General features: G+C 36.2%; 1 protein-coding gene across 1 annotated transcript in view; it reads left to right on the forward strand.

Annotated features, from left to right (window-relative positions):
• The first annotated feature begins 2,126 nt into the window (after nucleotides 1-2,126).
• The window catches only part of LOC127853066 (coatomer subunit beta-like), a 52,419-nt gene continuing 31,763 nt past the window's right edge, over nucleotides 2,127-22,782 (forward strand). Inside the window, exons 1-2 of the mRNA XM_052387191.1 lie at nucleotides 2,127-2,251; nucleotides 22,464-22,564. Of these exons, the coding sequence (XP_052243151.1) occupies nucleotides 22,471-22,564 (94 nt within the window). The 5' untranslated portion in view covers nucleotides 2,127-2,251; nucleotides 22,464-22,470. The remainder of the gene's footprint in view (nucleotides 2,252-22,463; nucleotides 22,565-22,782) is intronic.

The raw sequence follows: 22,782 nt of genomic DNA on the forward strand, positions 1-22,782 counted from the left end.
GCATATTTTGAGTATTTATTGACCATGCGGGGCGGAGTACCACGGTCTAGCGCATTACTGTGGAGGAAATTCCCAACGGTAACCAAACAGTTACCAAACGATTACGGGATTTATAATGTATAATAACCTCCCCATATTTTGTGATAACCATAATTTGCATAAGTCAGAGGTTAATTCCGCCACGTCTGGTCAATAAATAGGCACAATATCTATGAGTTAGCGGTCGATAGTGGCATTATTTGGTATACATACTAATAAGAATAAGTTCAATAAAAACGCACAATATCTATGAGTTAGCGGTCGATAGTCGCATAATTTGGTATAAATACTAATAATACGGGCATAAAATTACATAAGAATACCACATAGGGATGCGTGTCAAAAAATTTGCCACGCGACATATATTTTCGCGATGCTATTTATGACATTGAACAAATCAAAAACACTTTTGCATATGCTAAATCACATGTAAATATATACCTCAGGAAAAATTATATCAATGACATCATAATTGTGTAGCGAATCGCACTAAATATTCTCGAATTATTTGTTTTTCTTCGCAACCGGTCCAGAATAAAGTCATTACTCAATTATCTCCCCTGAAAACTCATCTTCAGTAAGTATAAGCCGAAGACTGGTTCACTACATAAGGTCTTTACCAAACACAATTTACGTGAACATAACCCGTCTTAAATATATTGCCGAATCTCAGATTTCTGTCGAATTTATTTGCTTTGATCTTTTCGATCTCTTATTGTTATTATTATCCTGACAAATCACAAACGCTTGGTTAAAAAATTATTTGTTTTAAACATTATAGTTGGCATCTCTATTCTTCCAGTATTATCGCAGTATTTCAATAACGACACCCTACTGTTTATTTGTCAGAATTCGTGACGCATTTTCCATTCGCTCTCAGAAATAAGTTTTACGTGTGATCATGAGCAATATTCTGGTAAGTTGTCGTTGTTATCCATCAGAAACACATTTATTCACAAAATTTAAAGATATTCCGATCTAACTTTTTAGTCTTTTAGCTTTAATTTTTAACGTATTTACACCTCGTCTACTCGCACTTTACCGATATCCCGAAAGGTTACATATCACTATAATAAGTTTAGGCCTAAACCACAAAATCCGATACCGTTGGATTTTCGTACCACAATCTTACGTAAAAAATCTTCCAGATTCGAAATCAACAAAAAACAGGACATTTATAAATTGTCAGCATTATTGATCAAATAAGATATTTGTTGGTTTTCTGTTTTTAGAAGCTGTTCTGCCAAGGGCAAGGCAAGAGCTGGGCATCACACAAGCCATTCTATCCAGCAAAACTGACAGTTTTGGTTTACAGATATCAACAAAGGAGGGATTCCTGAACTATCAAAATTTCCAAGCTATACACACAGTTATTATCTGGTGTGATCTTTATTGGTTCTGTTGTTTTACTTGGATGGAACATGTGTGAACTTTTATAGAACTTTGAAAAGTCTATATCCGTCTATCTATAAACAAAAATCAGCTATGGTATAATAAGATCAGATGAGCAAACAATGTCAAAGGGTTGTTAAATTAACCCACTTAAGGGATCAATACAGAGACCTCCCCGTGACTAAGCCAGTTAGCAGACACCCCATCCACTATACCACAGCCACCGAACCAGCTTTAAATTCCTGTGGCTAGAAAAAAAATAAGATGCTAGATCTTTAAGCTAGGAACATGTAACTCATTTTAAGATTGCTTTTTTTGGATGCATTACTTAATTATTGCAACAATTATAATATTTTGAACACAATCATGTCCATATATTTATTAAAAATAAATAGTTATCAAAAAAACTTAAAAAGCTTTTGCCCGTAAATTAGGTAGCACCTATAATCATATTAAAAATGTTCAATAAATACGCACAGTATCTATGAGTTAGCGGTCGATAGACGCATTATTTGGTATAAATAATAATAATAACAATGTTCAATAAATTTTTCGTTTTACCTAGGAGGTCTTATTGACTTTCGACCAAATGGTACGCCATACGTGTTGCATTACATTGATACGTCGTACCCACCGATACGCAGTACTCGCAATAGGTATATGAAACATATGTAGACAAAATTGTTGGCGTGTAACCTAAATCGAATTCTCGCAGACTCGCGTTTTGCATGAGATTTGGCCACGTACGTTTTGCCGTGATTCCTGAAACCATAACAGTGTTTTTTTCTGCATATATTTAGCTTTAGATCAACGTCAACAGGTGAGTTTGTTTATGTTTATAAATTAACAAAATCACGGTGAATGTGTGTTAAAATAGTACACGTAATTAACGTATCATAGGTGTCATTTCATTTACAAAATACAATAGACACCGGGTGGGTGGGGCATCTGTCAATATTGATGAACATGAATCCTTAGCTATTGTAACTGTGTCATTGTATACGGATTTATACCTGTATTGTAATTTACTTATAACTATGTAGTCACGCTGCGTACAACAGCACTGTTAACTGGCCTGGTGTTTGTTCGGCCTGTCGATCAATCTTCGTTGTGTTTGAGATCCGTACTGTGTCTCCTAAGAGTGTTTAGCTGCAGGATATTTGCTCTCCCTTCCATGGTCATGCTGTGTTTCTTCTGGAGAACAAAATAACAAATGTTTTAAAAGTTTCCAGCCTCAGTGTTGGGAATTTGTTACAGAAAATGATTTGTGCTAAAGTTTAGAATGAAATACTGGACATGAAAACAAAAAAGGTATGAAAAATACATAACTAGCTTCAAAAGAAAAGATCAAAATTTATTTTTGAAACATTCCAAAGTATACTGTTAAAAAAAAGTATGGCATGATGCCATCAAATTCTTCACAAAACAAAGACATTATTAAAGATATGACCTCAGAACTACTAGAAGTTTCAGAAGTATCTGAGAGCGAGTGTGATGAAAAAAGTGAGGAAAAAGACAATAAACGTAAATATATAAGCAGGGTTTGTGAACAAGACATCAGCATGAATTCATCAAAAAAAAAGAAGGTAAAAAACAGTCCAAAAAGAAAACTAAACATGAGAAAAACATCAGCATCAAAGAAATTTCTAGACAGCTAAGTGAAATAAATAGTAAACTCTCAAATGTTTTAATGAAAGATGACAGCTGTCTTGAAAACATGATTGAAAAAATTGTTGGGCAAATGAAAAACAGTCTTCTCCATAGAATCGAGTTATTGGAATCAAAGCTGTTTGATAGAGAAAGCGAGAATGAGAATTTGAAGAAAGAGATAGACAAATTGCATACTGAGTTAAATGCAGAAAAAGTGATGAACAGGGAAACATTGATTAAATAAAAGTATGAAAACAAAGAAGCATTAAATAAGCTAGAACAATCAGTGTTTTTTTTCACTTATAGGGGAATGGCGGCGGGGCCCGTCCAAAGGGGAAAAAATGCGTCGTTTTTTAGGAATAGGGGAAAATTAAAAATTCACTCTTTTATTTGTAATGATATTTATTATATGAATACACATGTTTGTATGAATATAATATTCACAGCAGAATGTCTCTGTCCTTTTTTTATACGCCCGTATAAAATACGGGACGTATTATGTGAAACCCCTTGGCGGCGGGCGGGCGGCGGGCGGGCGGCGGGCGGAAGGCATCACTTTGTCCGGACTCTAATTCAAATTGTATTCATCCGATCTTCACCAAACTTGGTCAGCAGTTGCATCTAGTTGATATCTAGGCCAAGTTCGAATATGGGTCATGCCGGGTCAAAAACTAGGTCATAGGGTCAATAAGTGCATTTTCAAAGGGGCCACTTTGTCCGGACTCTATTTCAAATTGTATTCATCCGATCTTCACCAAACTTGGTCAGCAGTTGCATCTAGTTGATATCTAGGCCAAGTTCGAATATGGGTCATGCCGGGTCAAAAACTAGGTCATAGGGTCAATAAGTGCATTTTCAAAGGGGCCACTTTGTCCGGACTCTATTTCAAATTGTATTCATCCGATCTTCACCAAACTTGGTCAGCAGTTGCATCTAGTTGATATATAGGCCAAGTTCGAATATGGGTCATGCCGGGTCAAAAACTAGGTCATAGGGTCAATGAGTGCATTTTCAACGGCGCCACTTTGTCCGGACTCTAATTCAAATTGTATTCATCCGATCTTCACCAAATTTGGTCAGAAGTTGTGTCTAGATGATATGTAGGTCAAGTTCAAATATGGGTCATGCCGGGTCAAAAACTAGGTCACGAGGTTACTTAGTGCATTTCAAGCATTTAGCATGGTGTCCGCTCTCTAATTGAAGTAGTTTTCATCTGATCTTCACCTAATTTGGTCAGAAGTTGTGTCTAGATGATATGTAGGTCAAGTTCGAACATGGGTCATGCCGGGTCAAAAACGAGGTCACATAGTGCATTTCAAGCATTAAGCATGTTGTCCGCTCTTTAATTGAAGTAGTTTTCATCTGATCTTCACCAAATTTAGTCAGATGTTACATCTAAGTGATATCTAGGTCAAGTTCAAATATGGGTCATGCCGGGTCAATAACTAGGTCTTGAGGACACTTTCAAGCATTGAGCATGGTGTCCAAAACCTTCGAACGGGCGTATCTTGTGACAGTTTGGCACTCTTGTTGTAATATATATCAATTATTTTTTCAACATTAGTTTCAGACAGTTCAGCCTTCATACACAGTCTCAGTTTTATTAGCCATTTTGAGTCGAATTGAGTTTTTTTAAATTGATTAAATGGCAAATTTGAGCTTTTTTGATTAATAAAATGGACCAAATTGGAATGTTTTTATCAACAAATATTGACACAATATAGATACATCAGGCCTTTTCCTTGCCATTTTGGGAGAAAAATGCAATTCATGTAAAAAGTCCACTGATTTGGAAAAACTAATCTAATTTAATATAACACGTCACTTTATAATAATTAAAAATCTTATAAATTATAGCTATTTACTTTGTTAGTTATTTATGAAATAAATTTGAGATATATTTGTCATGATTATGAAACAGTTCTTTCTAAAAAAAAATATTTTTTTTTTTTTTTTTTTTTTTTTTTACTTCTGGAGGGGATTTTTTTTACAAATTGGGGAAAAAATATATACTCTTTTTTGAGTTGAATGGGGCCGAATATCGGCCCCAAAATTGCCATAAAACAAACACTGACAATATACCAGAATTAACAACGTGGTCTTTCATGGTTTGCAAGATATGGATAAAACTGAAACACCTGAAAACACAATGAAGCTTGTGGCAGACGTTGTTAAAAGGCACACTGGTATACAACTAAGCAAAACTGATATTGATTATGGTCATAGGCTAGGGCGTTTTGAAAATGGAAAATGCAGACCGGTAGTAATAAAATTCGTATCAAGAGACAAAAAGATCCAGATCATGAAAATGAGCAGGCAGTTAAAACAGGGTAAAATATACCCTACTGAACACCTTACCCCATTAAACCAAGATGTCTTCAACTCTGTGCAATTAAAGAAAAGAGACACTGTAGAGTCAGTCTGGAGTAGAAGTGGAAAAATCTTTTATAAAAACCGAGATGGCAACAGTGTCTTATACAAGCAATATGACGAATGGCTGAACCTACCATGGCCTCAAAAATAGATATCATGAGCAGAACAGGTGTTTTTTGTGTGTTTTTTTGTTTGTTTTTTATAGATCAGGAAAACACACTATTCATTCATACATACTGTGATAAAGCAATAACCCAGCAGACCTGAAAACTATAGTTATTTACAATATAAGTAGTCGCACCAGTGATTGTGTGCAGCCTAACTGATTTTGAGAAGTATACAAACATGAACACTGAGGTACAATTACAGATACCAGGGCCTGTATTCACCAACCCATTCTTAGACTTAAGAATAAAGAATAGACTTAGAACCAAGAAAAATATGTCCAGGGTTTGAATATATACAGACCCCCACTGATGATAATGTCATTAACACAATGTTTGACAAGAATAATGATGTAGATAGAGGTGGTTAATACCACGTTTGACTCAAAGTTAAAGAAATTATTGAATATTCTAAGTCTAAGAATTGTTTGGTGAATACGGGCCCTGTCCTAAATCCAGGAGCAGTTGTACACACAAAGGATTAGTGGCCACTCAACTGTGGCTATAAACATTGCAAAACTTGTGATTTAATCCCTTTTCTTTTGCTTTCGGTGGTAAGGGATAATTACAACAAAACATTATTTACCACTATTCTTGATAGGATCTCTTATTAGATATAAGATTTCCTTAAATTAAAGTGATCATTAATACATGATAAAAACTGTAGATGATAAAAACTGTATCATATTTTGCCCTATTACTCTATTTTGTCATACATGTACATGAACAGATTGATTTAGTAGAAAACAAAATAAACTGATACAGTATGAAACGTCTATACCTAAACTTGTATACAGAGGGCCAGATAAGATGCGTATTTGCGTAAAATACGCATGACAAAAAAGAAAATACGCATGACTTAAAATTTTGTTGAGTGAAAAAACTCCTGACTAAATTCGGATTACGCATCGTGTGCAATTTCAATGCGTATCAGCCGTTTATACATGCTATAAATTCATGTAAAGATGACACACCGGTAAACACGTAGTGACATCACCATCTATGTATAAAATGTGGTTCCCGAGTGAAAAAAAAAAAAGTGATTGCTTTATTGTGTACAAGACTGCTTGTTATAGCGAGTTAACATTACATGTGTAATTTATTAGCTCACCTGAGCGATAGCTCGAGGTGAGCTATTGTGATCACTCAGCGTCCGTCCGTCCGTCCGTATACAAATTTGTAAACATCTTCTTCTACTAAACCATTGAGCCAATTTCAACTAAATTTCATGTGGAGCATCCCTAGGTCATGGGACAAAAGAATTGTTAAAAAAAATTTGATCACATAACCAAGATGGCCGCCATGACCATATATGGTAAAAACCTTAAAAAATCTTCTTGTCAGAAACCGCTCATCAGATTTTCAAAAAATTTCACAGGGATGACCTTTGAGGGCTCCCCTGAAAAAGTTGTTCAAAGAAATTTGATTCGTCAAAAAACATGGCCGCAGGAGCTCATTGAACTTTGCATGTTTATTCGTTTTTGCCTATTTTGTGAAAACTTTCAAAAATCTTCCACATTTTTTGTCCGATCCTTTCCAAATTTGCACAGTGTCTTTATATCAATGTGGACACAAACCCTACAAAAAATGAGCATTATTGGTCCATGAAGTACAGAATTACCTCCCCTTGAATTGAGAAAATGGTGTTTATGCAATAAAGTCCAAATTTTTCATCCAATTCTTTCCAAACTTGTAAGGATTTAGCATGGTTCAAACAAGGGAAACAACTACGGTTTATGCATGTTCTTTTTATTACAGATTTGCCTCCCTTTAATTCATTCAAAATCTCATTTTACAGCAGAGATTCCAAATCTGACCTGTAAATGAGCCCCATATTTACTGCTGGTGCTATGTTACCTTTTCCCATTTGATCATTCTTAAGTATTGGTCTTGTAATGCTGCTACTGCTACTGCTACTGCTACTACTACTACTACTACTACTACTACTACTACTACTACTACTACCACTACTACTACTACCACTACTACTACTACTACTACTACTACTACTACTACTACTACTACTACTACTAGTACTACTACTACTAGTACTACTACCACCACCACCACCACCACCACCACCACCACCACCACCACGTCTACTATTACTACTTCTACTACTACTACTGCCACTACTACTACTACTTTTATCACTACTACTACTAGTACTACTACTACTACCACTACTACTACTACTACTACTACTACTACTACTACTTCTACTACTACTTCTACTACTACTACTACTACTACTTCTACTACTACTACTACTACTACTACTACTACTACTACTACTACTACTACAACTACTACTACTACTACTACTACTACTACTACTTCTACTACTACTACTACTACTACTACTACCACTACTACTACTACCACTACTACTACTACTACTACTACTACTACTACTACTACTACTACTACTACTACTACTACTACTAGTACTACTACTACTAGTACTACTACCACCACCACCACCACCACCACCACCACCACGTCTACTATTACTACTTCTACTACTACTGCCACTACTACTACTACTTTTATCACTACTACTACTAGTACTACTACTACTACCACTACTACTACTACTACTACTACTACTGCTACTACTTCTACTACTACTTCTACTACTACTACTACTACTACTTCTACTACTACTACTACTACTACTACTACTACTACTACTACTACTACTACTACTACAACTACTACTACTACTACTACTACTACTACTTCTACTACTACTACTACTACTACTACTACTACTACTACTACTACTACAACCACCACCACCACCACCACCACCACCACCACCACCATTCACAGTGACAAAAAACGTCTTCACACAATGGCTGCTACTACAACTTATAGCCCATATAGGGGGGCATGCATGTTTTACAAACAGCCCTTGTTTCTATGGGATTTTAACCACAACTGTTCATGTTTATCTCCGACACATATTTTTAGGTCACCTGTCATGAAGTGACACAGTGAGCTTATGTGATCATGTGATGTCCGGCGTCCGTTGTGCGTGCCTGCGTGTGTCCGTGCGTCCGTCCGTCAACAATTTGTTTGTGTAGACAGTAGAGGTCACAGTTTGCATCCAATCTTGATGAAATTTGGTCAAAATGTTTATCTTGATGAAATCCGGTTTGGGATTGTATTTGGGTCATCTGGGGTCAAAAACAAGGTCACTAGGTCAAATAATAGAACAACCTTCTGTAGACAATAGAGGTCACAGTTTTCATCCAATCTTTATGAAATTTGGTCAGAATGTTTATCTTGATGAAATCTGGGTTGGGATTTTATTTGGGTCATCTGGGGTCAAAAACTAGGTCACTAGGTCAAATAATAGAAAAACCTTGTGTAGACATTAGAGATCACAGTTTTCATCCAACCTTTATGAAATTTGGTCAGAATTCTTGATGAAATCTGGGTGGGATTGTATTTGGGTCATCTGGGGTAAAAATCTAGGTCAAATAAATAGAAAAACCTTGTGTTGACAATAGAGGTCACAGTTTTCATCCAATATTTATGAACTGTGGTCAGAATGTTTATCTTGATGAAATCTGGATTGGGATTGTATTTGGGTCATCTAGAGTCAGGAACTAGGTCACTAGGTCAAATCATAGAAAAACATTGTGTAGACAATAGAGGTCATAGTTTTCATCTGATCTTAATGAGTCAGGTGAGCGATTCAGGGCCATCATGGCCCTCTTGTTATTAATTCTGATCCTTTGAACATAAATACTCCTTAAAATTATCGGATTTTGATTTTCACTCATCAATTAAAAATTTCATGAGTGAAATACCCCTCGGCTGAAAAAATTATCTGGAGCTCTGCTTGTATAATAAATAGTATATTACGCTAGCACGTCTTAGCAGTATAATATGATGTACACATGTTCATATTAATTGCGCCGGATAGGTAACAAATATATTTGACACATGTTTGAAAACATGTTAAATCTGTTAATAATATATCATATAATTTATGTCATATATGTTAAAATAAGCTACAATAACACTGTTAAAACAAAATGTTTATAGAAATAAAAAATGGAACTCAACAGCTAAGCAGCTTTAATACAGTTAATATAAGAACCTAGTGGTGTTGTTAGTGTGAGTTAACATAATGTGCTGATACACAATCACCAGCTGTTGGTTAAACAATATAAAGGATAAAATGATAAATTATTGTTCATTTTAACTATACTTTGGTACAACTATGTTGTACGTATATTTGACAGTATTTACATATACATACAATAGCTGCTTTTATGTATACAAGAATCAAAATCCAGTTGGTTATTAGAAAACAGTGTACATTTTATGTGACTTTAACATGTATTCATGTGCTAATTGCCTGTATTTTTAATGTGTTGATGTTTTTGTACACATATTAATAACTACCTTATTATTAATAACATAGCTATGTTGTCGGTATATTTGAAAGAATTTACATGTACATACAATAGCTGACTTTATATACATAGGAATCAAAATCCAGGTTGATATTATAAAACATCGTATATTTTAAAATGGCGCTTTAGCACATTTAGGTAACTTAAATTATTAAAGATCATATCTATTAAACTTAGTTAAATATTTGTTTTTCTTCCGCATTGGTAATGTTAACGCTTGTTTTGATTTTCATATGCATTCATGTGCTTATTTTAAATACACTTGTATTATTATATTTTAAATGGCGCGTTATCACATTAAGGGAACTTAAATAATTAGGGATCACATCTGTTTAACATAGTAGAAATTTTTTTTCTTCTGCATTGGTAATGTTAATGCCTGTTTTGATTTTCATATGCATTCATGTGCTTTACCGTCTGTATGTTTATTGTTGTGATGTTTTGTACCCATTTTCATATCTACACTATCGTTAATAACATTTTCTTTTAAACAAGTAGAAATAAACACAAATTCCCAACACATGTCAATAAAACAGGATATAAATATGTACTATTATAAAATTAATAGGCAGGATTCAGTATGCTACAATTTAGCCATAAAAATAAAATCTTTTGGAAGAAAAAATGTATGAAAAAATATGCTCTTTAAATGTAAGAGGTCTCAACAAAGATAATAAAAGGCAAAGTAGATTCAAATGGTTTGAAGAAAATAATTACACAGTGTGTTTACTTCAAGAAACACATGTTTGTGAGCTAACAAAAAACAAATGGCATCAGAATGGAGTTGAATAAGTTTATACAGTGGGAACAAATCAAATAGTGAAGGTTTAGGAATTTTAATAAAAAATAAAGATAATATAAGCATAGGTGATTTTAAAGAATTAGTACCCGGTAGATTATGCCCACTAGATTTTATTATTAATAATCAAGAAATCACCTTAATAAATATATATGGTCCAAGCAAAGATGAAACATGTTTTTTTGAAAAACTGGAAATACATCTACTACAAAATATGGATAATAATTACATAATAGGAGGCGATTTTAACACAATTCTTAACCCAAATCTAGACAAAAAGAACGGCAAAAAGGACACATGCATAAACAGCAGGAACAAAATAAATTCTATACTTGATTCATGCAATTTGATAGACATAATTGGCGAGCTCTTCGTCCAGAACAAAAACGTTATACATGGCATTCAAGTGGAAAACCGGTTATTTTTTGTAGATTGGATTACTACCTTATCTCCCAAAATATATGTAATATAATTAACAAAGCAAAAATAAAACCGGATACAAGACAGACAGACCACTCTTTGATTGATATAATTATTGATAATAAAATACAACAAAAAGGGCCTGGTTATTTTAAAATAAATAATGCTATGCTTTTAAATGAAGAGTATCAAAATCAAATTAAACAAGAAATTCATAGCATAGTGGAACATAACACTAACTGTAATCCAAATACGCTGTGGGAACTTATAAAAGGAACGGTAAGGGACATTAGTATAAAATTCTCAACAATGATAAAAAAACGAAACCAGGAAGAAGAGCAAATTATCATCGACAAACTAGAGTCACTTGAGCAAACAATCAATGCAAACAGTGATAACAACGAAAATATATTCAAACTGTTTAAAGAAACTAAAATAGAGTACGATAATATCATAGAAGAGAAAATAAATGGCATGTTAGTAAGAGCAAGAGCCAAACACATTGAACATAATGAAAAAAATACCAAATACTTTGCAAATCTTGAAAAAAGACATTACGAAAGTAAAACCATTCACAAGTTAAAAAGAAATAACATTGGAAGTCTCAGACATTAAGACTATAATGAATGAACAAAGAAGCTTTTAATATCATAAATACATACCTGTTATCTCTAGCTAGTCCCTTTCCAGGGAGTTAATTATCCGGAAAACTTTAAGCGCCGGGAATCATCCACCTCTAATAAAGAAAACCAAGTCAGGTTAAACATAGTACAATGTAACCTAACCAGAAATCAAGAACAACAACTCATCTTTCCTTTCCGGACAACCACGAGTGCACGCCTATTTTGGCTTAGGACTTTTTCGTTCTTTTAATAGTGTTAATTGTCGGAGTTTGAAGGATAAATTTTACTTATCTTTTCTGTATATTATTCGGTTTACTTTTTTATACTTTTTATTGCAGTTTTTGTTATAATTCTGCTTTTGCTGGGTATGATCTTTGTTTATAGTGCTCATGTACATGAGCACGTGAACCACGAGGTTTTCGTTCCATTTCCTTCTATAGGTAATCCACGAGGACTCCGTGCCTTTTTCCTCAATAAATAATTGAGGGCATTTGTAAAGCGTTTGTATATTTACATTGTGGTTTAAATTTAACAATTGGGTTTGTCTGTTGTAGGATCTTTCTGTTTCATTTGTTTTCAGAAATGAACTTACAAAAGAGAGGTTCGTGTGGTCACGTCAAGGCAAGGTGGGATTCTCACGACACTTGCCTGGCATGTACCGGTTGTTCTCTGCTTAAAAATGTGAGGTGTGCGATATATGGTCTTACGACACATGGAAACAAGCTGGTCGCCGTCGGACGTCGATCAGCCGCAAACGCCACGAACCTCTAACAGACGTTGATGATCCGGTGACTTCACTGGTCAGGGATGACCAGCTGACATTTCAGTCACCGGATACCGGGCACGATGGTGGTGCTGTCTGTCGGTCGTCATCTGACCGTATGACTCCCACCATACATACCGGCGACATTGATCGTGGACCTAAGGATCGATCGATGTCTGACCAAATGGCAGCCACCATTCTACGGTCTTTGGCCGGTGACGTAACCGGTCATGATATGACCGGCCGGTCACCGGTTCGGTCATGATATGACCGGCTGGTCACCGGTCCGGCCCGGTCATGATATGACGGTCCGGTCCAGTCCAGTCACCGATCCGGTCCAGTCACCTTAACCGATCTGGTCCGGTCCGGTCAACAGTCAGAAGAAGGCATCGATCTTCATCATCGGATGAATCTTCTTCCTACTCGTCATCGACGAATGAATCTTTGTCATCAAGGAGTAGACATCGGACACGCTCATCTTCGTCGAGCGATTCTCATCGCCGCTACGCGAGTAAGCAATCACGTCATGGTTCACGGAGATGCTATTCCAGAAGATCCCGGTCTCATAGCAGCCGATCTTCATCTGGACATCGCAGCCGATCCAGATCACGACATTGCAGAAAACGAGGACGTCGACAAACCTCATGTAGACATCATACCTACCATTCGGATAGTCGATCACCGTCTTATTCCTTTATGGAATCACATGTTTCCTCACCGCATGTGTCGGCTCCCATGTTAACAGTCACACATGTTGGAACTTCAGGAGCGCAGCTAACAACTACTGCTACATTATCAGCGCCCCGGGTGTCTTCGACTGTATCGAGTCGTGTACCCCCTAATGCTACCCATTCGAATCCTGATGTTCATGGGTACAGAATGCGTCTGGTCATTTTGTACCGGTCAATACTGATGAGCATTATCAAATTGCTGACGTCGTGGATGGTAATTCATCTTTTCCAGACAATCTGGCACAAGATAGTTTCATTCCTGTTCCTGCTGTTTCTCCTCACACCTCTGTTCCTGTAGAGAGTGAAGCTGAATCGGATGCGGACATTGATACGGATACATTTTTGGCTTCCAGTAATCAAATTTACGAGCTGATATTCCAGACTCTGGATGAAGAGTTGTGTCCATGACCTGTGGAGACTTCTTCTAATGCGACGATCTCGATCACTGAACAACTCATTCGTACGTTTGATCCCACCATGGTTACTAAGGCGCGTTCCCGCTTGGATACACGCCTTCCGATTGGTACTACTGTCTTATCTGTTTTTCAATCGTTGGCATCAGTGAATAAAACGATTCCTAAACGAGAAGATATGTGGAAAGTTTCGAAGGATTTTGCGGAGTCTAAACTTCAGGAACGTAACTACAAACCACCAGTACCCGATCCGACTTCCGGTTTAGATTTTTCTAAATTACCATCGCAGGATCCAGACATCAATAAGTTTTTGCTTACGATGCCTAGTTCATCTACTTCAGTGTCTGTCCCTTTTTCCATGATAGAACATTGGGAAAGTAGAGAGCGAAGATCTTTAGGTCTATCCAACCAGGTAGACTTAATGCCAGCAACCTTGTTACACTTGGTTTGTGATTGGTCTGATTCTGTTCCGGAAGAACTTCGGGATTTATTGATCCACCAATTCACGAACAGCATAATCCCTTTCACATAATGCTGCTTCTTCAATGTCTGAGATGTTAAGGATTCGTAGAGATCTTATCCTTTCATCTTTATCTAAAGATTTTCTCTTAGAACCAGGTATGAACTCGCTCAGAACGGCTCCTCTCACATCAGGTTTCCTTTTTGATGGAAGGATACAAGAAGCAATCACAGCTGACAAGGATGACCAACTTCATGCTTCTTTAGCTAGAAACAATTCTGGACAACGCCAAGAAGCCTTTATGCAGCCTTCTTCTAGGCCACCAGCAGTTCCAGCAACCAAGGCTAAGAGAAACAATCTTTTCTCTAAAACACCTGCTGTTAATCCACGGTCGGGTCCTAACAGGCCTTCTTCCTATAATAGACCTTCTTTTTCTAAAAAATTTTCTGGTAGAGATTCTGGGAAAAAGAACAAACCGAAGCCGGATCAGAGAAATTTCAAACCTTCTGCTGGCAAGGGCATACCTCCTCCTTATCAGCCCTTAAGGTCCCTAACCTTTCTACCTCCACAACCTGCGTTGCCGGGCCAGACTTTTCCACTTTTAAAACCGATGGCTTCAAATTACTTCGGACGCATGGGTTCATTCTCTGGTTACAAAAGGCCTGACTTTTCATTCGAAAAAAGGCCTTCACTTTCTCGCATTCCGATAGAACTGGTATCTCAGCATCCACATATTCCACAGTCCATTCTCGGGTTCTTGGAAAAACAGGCGGTAGAAAGGGTTCAAGATCCTTATTCTCCAGGATTCTACAATCGTCTTTTTCTTGTTCAAAAGAAAAATGGTTCCTGGAGACCAGTAATAGATTTAAAAGTGTTCAACATGTACCTTCTCAAACCAACTTTCAAAATGGAGACTCCTTCCTTCATACGGAACTCCATCAAACCCCTGCACTGGGGGGTGTCTTTGGATCTGGAAGATGCGTACTTCCATGTTCCTATACATCCCAACTTCCGGAAGTACAGTGAAAACTCGCTATTAAGACCACTTGTGGGACTTTTCAAAAGTGGTCTTAATAGCGAGGTGGTCTTAATTCTGAGTTTTCATGAATTTGATGGACATATTATTACAACAACGTAAATATTCAATGAACTTTAATCTTTTTGCATACAATATAACAGTCATCAGTTTATACATTGAGAGTCTTCAATTCGCCTTTTCCGGACCATGCCATTTGGTTTGACGACCGCCACATGAGTTTTTACCAAACTAATGGCTGCAGTCGGAGCTCACCTCCGAGTTTACAGGAATGTTCTTCTTCAGTATTTCTACGACTGGCTCTTACACCAGCTCGATCGTCATTTACTTCTGACCAACCTAGAATTCTCTTGGAAGGAACTCCTCTCTTTAGGACTCCTTCTCAATGCAGACAAATCAGACCTCATTCCTTCTCAGGACTTCACTTTCGTGTGAATGAATTTCTTGACACATATCAATCGGGTCAGAGTGTCATGTCAATGTATATCAGACCTTCTGGTATAGGTCAACTGGGTTTTGTCCCAATCTCATATAACAGCTCAAGAGTTCCTCTCTCTCAACGGTATCCTGAGCTCAGTAGCAGACTTTGTGCAGTTGGGACGTCTATTCCTACGTCCTCTTCAGCATTATCTCTCAGCTTGTTGGAAATGGTCTTCGGGCAATCTGTTAAAACAGATTCCAATCCATCCTTCCCTAGTGTCTATCTTCAGTGGTGGCTAGACGAGGAGACTCTAAGCAGGAGTACCACTTCTTCCTCAGCAAATGTCATTACATCTAATCACGGATGCGAGCAAGGAAGGATGGGATGCTCACCTGGAACCTCTCAGTCTAATAGTTTCAGGGTTGTGGTCTCATCAGGAATCTCACCTTCATATCAACAATCTAGAAATGCGAGCAGTATTTCTAGCTGTATCTCATTTCCAGTCACATCTTCGAGACTCTTGTGTGATGGTGTCAACAGACAACACTAGGTGATGGCTTACATCCAGGCGCAGGGGGGAACACATTCTCAATCCCTGTATCTGGACACCAGGAAATTACTTGTTTTTAGCAAAACACTCAACATTTATATTCTGACCAAATACATACCAGGTCGCCTCAACGCCCTGACGGATGGGTTGTCTCGCAAACACCAGATACTTCCATCGGAATGGACACTTAATCAAGAAATGACCAACCAGATCTTTTTCAAGTTCGGTAATCCCCTGGTCGATCTATTTGCGACCAGACACAACTACAGACTACCTCTGTATGTGAGTCCAGTTTACGATCCAGCAGCGTGGGCAATAGACGCGCTTTCGTTCGCTTGGGACCAACTGGAAGCTTACGCCTATCCCCCACCCATTCTAATTCCCCAAATATTGGCGAAAATCAGGGTGAGCTCATGCCCGATACTCCTTATTGCCCCTTGGTGGCCCAGGAGATCTTGGTTCAACGATCTTCTCAGTCTCCTGTACGATTATCCCAGGAAACTTCCTCACAGGTCAGATCTTCTATCTCAAAGCGGCAGACTACATGCGGATTCAGTAATGTTCCACTTACACGTCTGGCCGTTATCAGGCAATCTCTGCAGAAGAAACGTTTTTCTGAAGGGCTTCAACCCTCGTTGCTTCTGCAAGGAGAAAATCCACCAGAGCAGTCTATGATGCTCGCTGGAAACTCTTCTCTAATTGGTGTATTAGAGAGAAAATTGATCCCCTCAATCCCTCTTCTAGACGCATAGCGGATTTTCTCATCTATCTTTTTGATGAAAAGAAACTTTCTCTTAGCGCTATCAAAGGATACAGATCTATGATTTCGCATACATTGGCTTGTACTAAGTCATCACAAATCTGTGCTGATCCAGCAATTTCGGAACTGATTAGAGCTATGGAACTTAAACATCCTGTATCTCGAACACTGGCTCCTAAATGGGATTTAGCTTGTGTGCTTGGTTCGCTTACTAAGGCTCCCTATGAACCTCTTGATCAGGCTTCTTTACAGTTCCTAACCTGGAAGACCGTTTTTCTTCTTACTATGGCTTCATCCAAAGGGAGAAGTGAAATTCATGCTCTTTCTATAGAAGATAACCATCTTCGTTTTGATTCTGTCGATGGATCTGTTACATTATTATGTCAGCCAGGATTTCTTGCTAAAAATCAACTTCCCTCTTTGGCTTCCAAACCCTTCAAAGTTCCAAGTCTTTCTAGAACTTGTGGACATGAAGATGATGATAGACTCCTTTGCCCGGTAAGGGCTTTGAAGTTCTACCTGCAGAGAGTAGAGTTTATTCGAGGTTCTCGTAAAAGACTTTTCATTCCATTAAAAGGGGAGGCGATGTGTCTGCGGCTTCTATTTCCCGTTGGATAGCCTCGACAATTAAGAAGGCTTATTCTTCTCTTTCATCCAGTGATTTATCCCTGTTTAAGACAAGACCGCATGAATTAAGAGCTGTTTCGGCTTCGTGGGCTTATATTAATTATACCCCACTGTCTGAAGTGCTTCAAGCTGCTTTCTGGAGAAATCCTACCACCTTCTCCTCTTTTTATCTTCGTTCTCTTGAGTGCCATCAAGACAATTTGTATATGTTGGGTCCTCTTGTTGTGGCTCAAACTGTAATTTCTTCTATGGCGTAAGTACTCTAGGCCATCCGAGAATTAAGTACATACAATATGGTACTAACGAAGATAATCTGAGGACATGATCTACTATCTCTGGCTGAAAACCCTAAATATGGATTCTGCTGTGATGGGAAAAAATATGCGAACCTTCCGGCCGCAGCTGCAAAATCAGCTAGAGATAACAGGTATGTATTTATGATATTAAAACAAATTTTTTAAGTAAAATTCATTTTAATTATTAAATACTTACCTGTTATCGGTAAGTCCCACCTCCCACCCCGCTCATCGACATTTTATGTTTTTGTAAAGGAAAGATGAGTTGTTGTTCTTGATTTCCGGTTAGGTTACATTCTACTATGTTTAACTTGACTTGGTTTTCTTTATTAGAGGATGATGATTCCCAGCGCTTAAAGTTTTCCGGATAATTAATTCCCTGGAAGGGGATTAGCTAGAGATAACAGGTAAGTATTTAATAATTAAAATAAATTTTACTTTAAAAATTTGTTTTACTCAAACCTTTATAGCAATAAAAAAGCTATTGACACGAATACTCTTAATAATTCACATTTTTTTTAACTTAAATATAAAAAGACTGGCAGAAAATGAGAAACAATCATGCGAAGGCTTACTCACAGAATATGAATGTTTAACGCTTTAAAAGAGATGGATAATAATAAAAGTCCCGGTTCAGACGGTTTATCCGCAGAATTTTACAAGGTATTTTGGGAAGTTATTAAAACACATTATATTAATTTAATTAACCATTCATTTGTTAATGGACAATTAACCCAACTTCAAAAACAAAGTATTCTTATTCCAAAACCAGGAAAAAATCTAGATACACTGGATAATTGGAAACCATTAAGTTTATTAAATGTTGACTATAAAATAGCGACCAAAACAATCGCAAACAGGATTTAAAAAGTTATTTCGTCTGTTGTTGAGCCAAGACAAACAGGATTTATAAAAGGTAGATTCATTGGCGAGAACGTACGCACAATTTTTGAAACCATTCATTATCTGAATAACAATAATAAGCCAGGACTTCTTTTCTTTGTTGTTTATGAAAAAGCATTCGATAGTTTAGATCACGACTTCATGTTTAAAAGTCTCAAACAATTTAATTTTGGAACTGAACTCATACAATGGATTAAATTATTTTATACTTACATAAGTACCATAATTATTAATAACGGACATTTATGTGAACCTATCCCTATTCAAAGGGGCGTAAAACAAGGCTGTCCATAATCAACAACACTTTATGTATTAAGCATAGAAATATTGTCCAACTTTATTGAAAACAATGAAGACATCAAAGGAATAAAAATAAAAGAACAAGAAATAAAACAAACACTTTTCGCATATGATACAACTTATATGACAGATGGAACGCTTAATTCGTTTTCATATTGATAAATACTATTCAAGACTTCAGTGAAGTATCTGGACTCAAACTAAATACACAAAAATCCATCGTTATGCGCGTTGGTTCACTTAAAAACACACAAATTATATTTAACAAATACAAATATTTTTCTTGGACCTCTGAAGAAGCTAAAACACTGGGGTTTTATTTCACCAATGATGAACACCTCAATATAGACAAAAACTTGCAACCAAAATTACTAGCCTTAATAAATTGCTTAAAACAGTGAAAACACAGAAAATTAACACTGCTGGGAAAAGTCACTGTGGTTAAAACTTTTGCCCTGCCAAAGATTATGTACACATTGTCAGCACTCCCAACCCCTAATCATGAAATATTACAAACAATTCATAAATCTATATTCCAATTTGTATGGGATTGCAAACCGGAAAAAATAAAAAGAACAACCCTAGTTAAACCAATAGAACAGGGAGGGGGGGGGGGGGGGGGCGGGGGGCTGAAACTCACTGATATTACTGCTCTAATACATGCTAATAAGGCCATTTGGGTCAAAAGATTAACAGACGTAAACAATAAAGGGCAGTGGAAAATTTTCTCTCAGAATGAACTTAATAAATATGGTGGAAATCTTGTATTTGAATTTGCACTTAATGAAAAACATATTGTTTCCAATTTTAAAAATATATTCCTCAGAGATGTCATTATCTCTTGGAACAAGATTAAATCGAAAGAAAAAGAAGGGCATGTAAATAAAACGATTATGTGGAATAACTCGAGGATAGAAAAAAATAACCAACATACCTTCTTCTACCTAAACTAGTTTAATAAGGGTATAAAATTCTTAAAACACATATACGACTTTAGGTCAAAAACCTATTATACATTTGAAGCTTTTAAAATCCTTTATGAAATACTCTCAACAGATTATCTTAAATATTACACACTAATCAAAAGTATCCCAATAGCTTACAAACAACAACTATCTCAAATGGATTTTGTCAATTTCAATCATAACACATTACTTGAAAAAGTACAAAAATCAAAAACAGTGTAAATATTTATATAATCTACAACAAACCTTAGAAGAAAATAAAACTAAACAAGAAAAGAAATGGGAAGATATAATGTCCCCCTATGAACAAAGTATCGACTGGAAACATGCTTATTTAACACCATTTAAAGCCACCATAGATAACACTACGCAATTTTCAATATAAGATTCTACAGTGCATACTAACAACTAATTCATATTTGTATAAAAAATTAATGTAATCTAACATCTTCAAGTCTGTGCACTTTTTGTGCAAGTTGTAAGGAAACAATAATACACGTTTTATATGAATGTAATTCTGTACAACCCATATGGCAGGAGCTGACATTGTTATTAAATAGAAAACAATTACACATAGAACTGAATGTAATTGATATTATTTTTGGAACTAAAAAAGGAGGCACTCATAATCAAGTGAGTAACTTCATAATTATCCTTATGAAATCTTACATATTCAATACCAAATCAAAAGCCGAAAAGCCAAATATTGAGACCTTCTAGGGGTTTTTCTGCACTGTCTGCGCCTCCGGACAACGGAGGCATTCCCAAAGCAAACGGACCCGTTCCCAATCGAATTTTGATTACAAATTTCCCAATTCCCCAAAAAAAGTTCTTTCAAAATCGCAAAAAGTGAACATAAGTTATATCTAAAGAGTGACTTCCCTTCATCCGCGACGTAATTAAGCCTTTAGCGACTCAGATTTTAGCAGGTGTATTTGCCGGATGCATCTGCCAACATTGACAGCGATAAGGTTCGAACTGTTCCGCATTATAACAAGTATATAGAGCCACACAATACACATTCTAGTCCAAATCTGTAGACGTTTAATTATTTTCAAGCATGGCTTCCCATAACGATAAGTGCTACAGCAGTTTTGCATTGGAAAAGGGATCGACATATGGCGGTGTAGATTTGTTGGCTTTAATGGTGCTAATGTAATGAGCGGTGAAGTATCAGGTAAAATGATATAGTCGTTAAATAAATTAATAATGTAGCAGTAAAATAAATGTTTTGTTAAATGTAACTGGTTTGCCTATTGTGGCTATGAGTTTAAGAATCCAATTGGAAATAATAACATTTTATTTGTATGTGTAGTTAATTTCTGTCTAATGTTATTTTAAGAAAGCAAAGATAAATCATGCTGTGACTTGTGTGACTTACTTACCTGTTACCAGTGTTTTGTTTTTGAAGACAAAATAACAAATAAAACATGTTTTTTTGTAAAACCACTTTCTTATTTAAGCATGATTAAATTCCCAAATTGACCGTTTCATCGACTCGAAAATTCCCAAAATGGACAATTTTGTCGATAAAAATTCCCAATTTGGTCAGACTCCTTTTCCCAAAATAGGCAGAAAAACCCCTGCCTTCAACAATGCTCTAAGAATGAAAATTATATTATAAAAGCAAATTGCCTTCGAAAAAGGCAAAATTGATCAACATAATAGAAAATGGCACAACTTTGAAATAACTCATTAAGAATCTTGCCTACATCCACAACATTTTAGGATGTTTCTGTTTAATCTTTCTTTTTAAACTGCTAAATTTTTCTGTTTATTTGTGTCAAATGTTGAGAAATATGTCAAATATTGTGGGTCTTTTGATATTTGTTTGATATATATTTTTTTTTTTTTTCACTTTATTAACGGTGTTTTAATTTTATTTTAAACTTATTTATCAATGCTACAACTCTCTTATTATCAAATCTAGCTTTTCCCCTCTCCTTTTCACTTTTTAGAAAATAACATATCATCGTCTCAACAATATTTTTCTGGTAACAATGTTAAGCAATACCATGTTCATACCTAAACAAATAAAGTGTGTTTTTTTCTCTTAGTATATACATAAAACACGTATAAGTGCAGACATAGTCAATGCATATGATACTTTAATATATGTAAGAGACCAAAATGTTTTGTTGCTTCATATGTGTATTCATGTTGTAATAGAGATGTTTGTTGAAAATCAATAAAAAAAAAAGGATATTTGCAACAAACAATGTAAACACAGGCATACAAATAATAGTGTTATTTTGTTGTATTCTGGACACAATTAAACAGTGTTCGTACCTCCAAATGAACTTTGTTTACGTCAAAATACATGTATGAGTATTTCTGATTTGCAGGATCAAAATGTCTACATTGGCAGAGCAGCCATGTTACACTTTGATCAATCTGCCCTCCGATGCAGAGCCGCCAACAGAGATTCAGCTACGCACTGACCTGGGTAAGATAAGCCAGAGATATTAGGTGTTAATGTTCTTAGGATTAAAATTGCAAGTTTTTTTTAAACCGTAACTAAAGCTCCATTCGTTATTGTCGGCTCGGGTAATGCTTAAATATACCCCGGATACTCGTAAGTATAATGAACAGTGTTTTTTTGTCCCCTACCAGTTTCACCAGAGGGGAAGTATGGTTTTCGCTTTGTGTGTCTGTCTGTCTGTG

Source organism: Dreissena polymorpha, chromosome 12 (genome assembly GCF_020536995.1).
Source record: "Dreissena polymorpha isolate Duluth1 chromosome 12, UMN_Dpol_1.0, whole genome shotgun sequence".
NCBI classification, from domain to species: Eukaryota; Metazoa; Mollusca; class Bivalvia; order Myida; family Dreissenidae; genus Dreissena; species Dreissena polymorpha.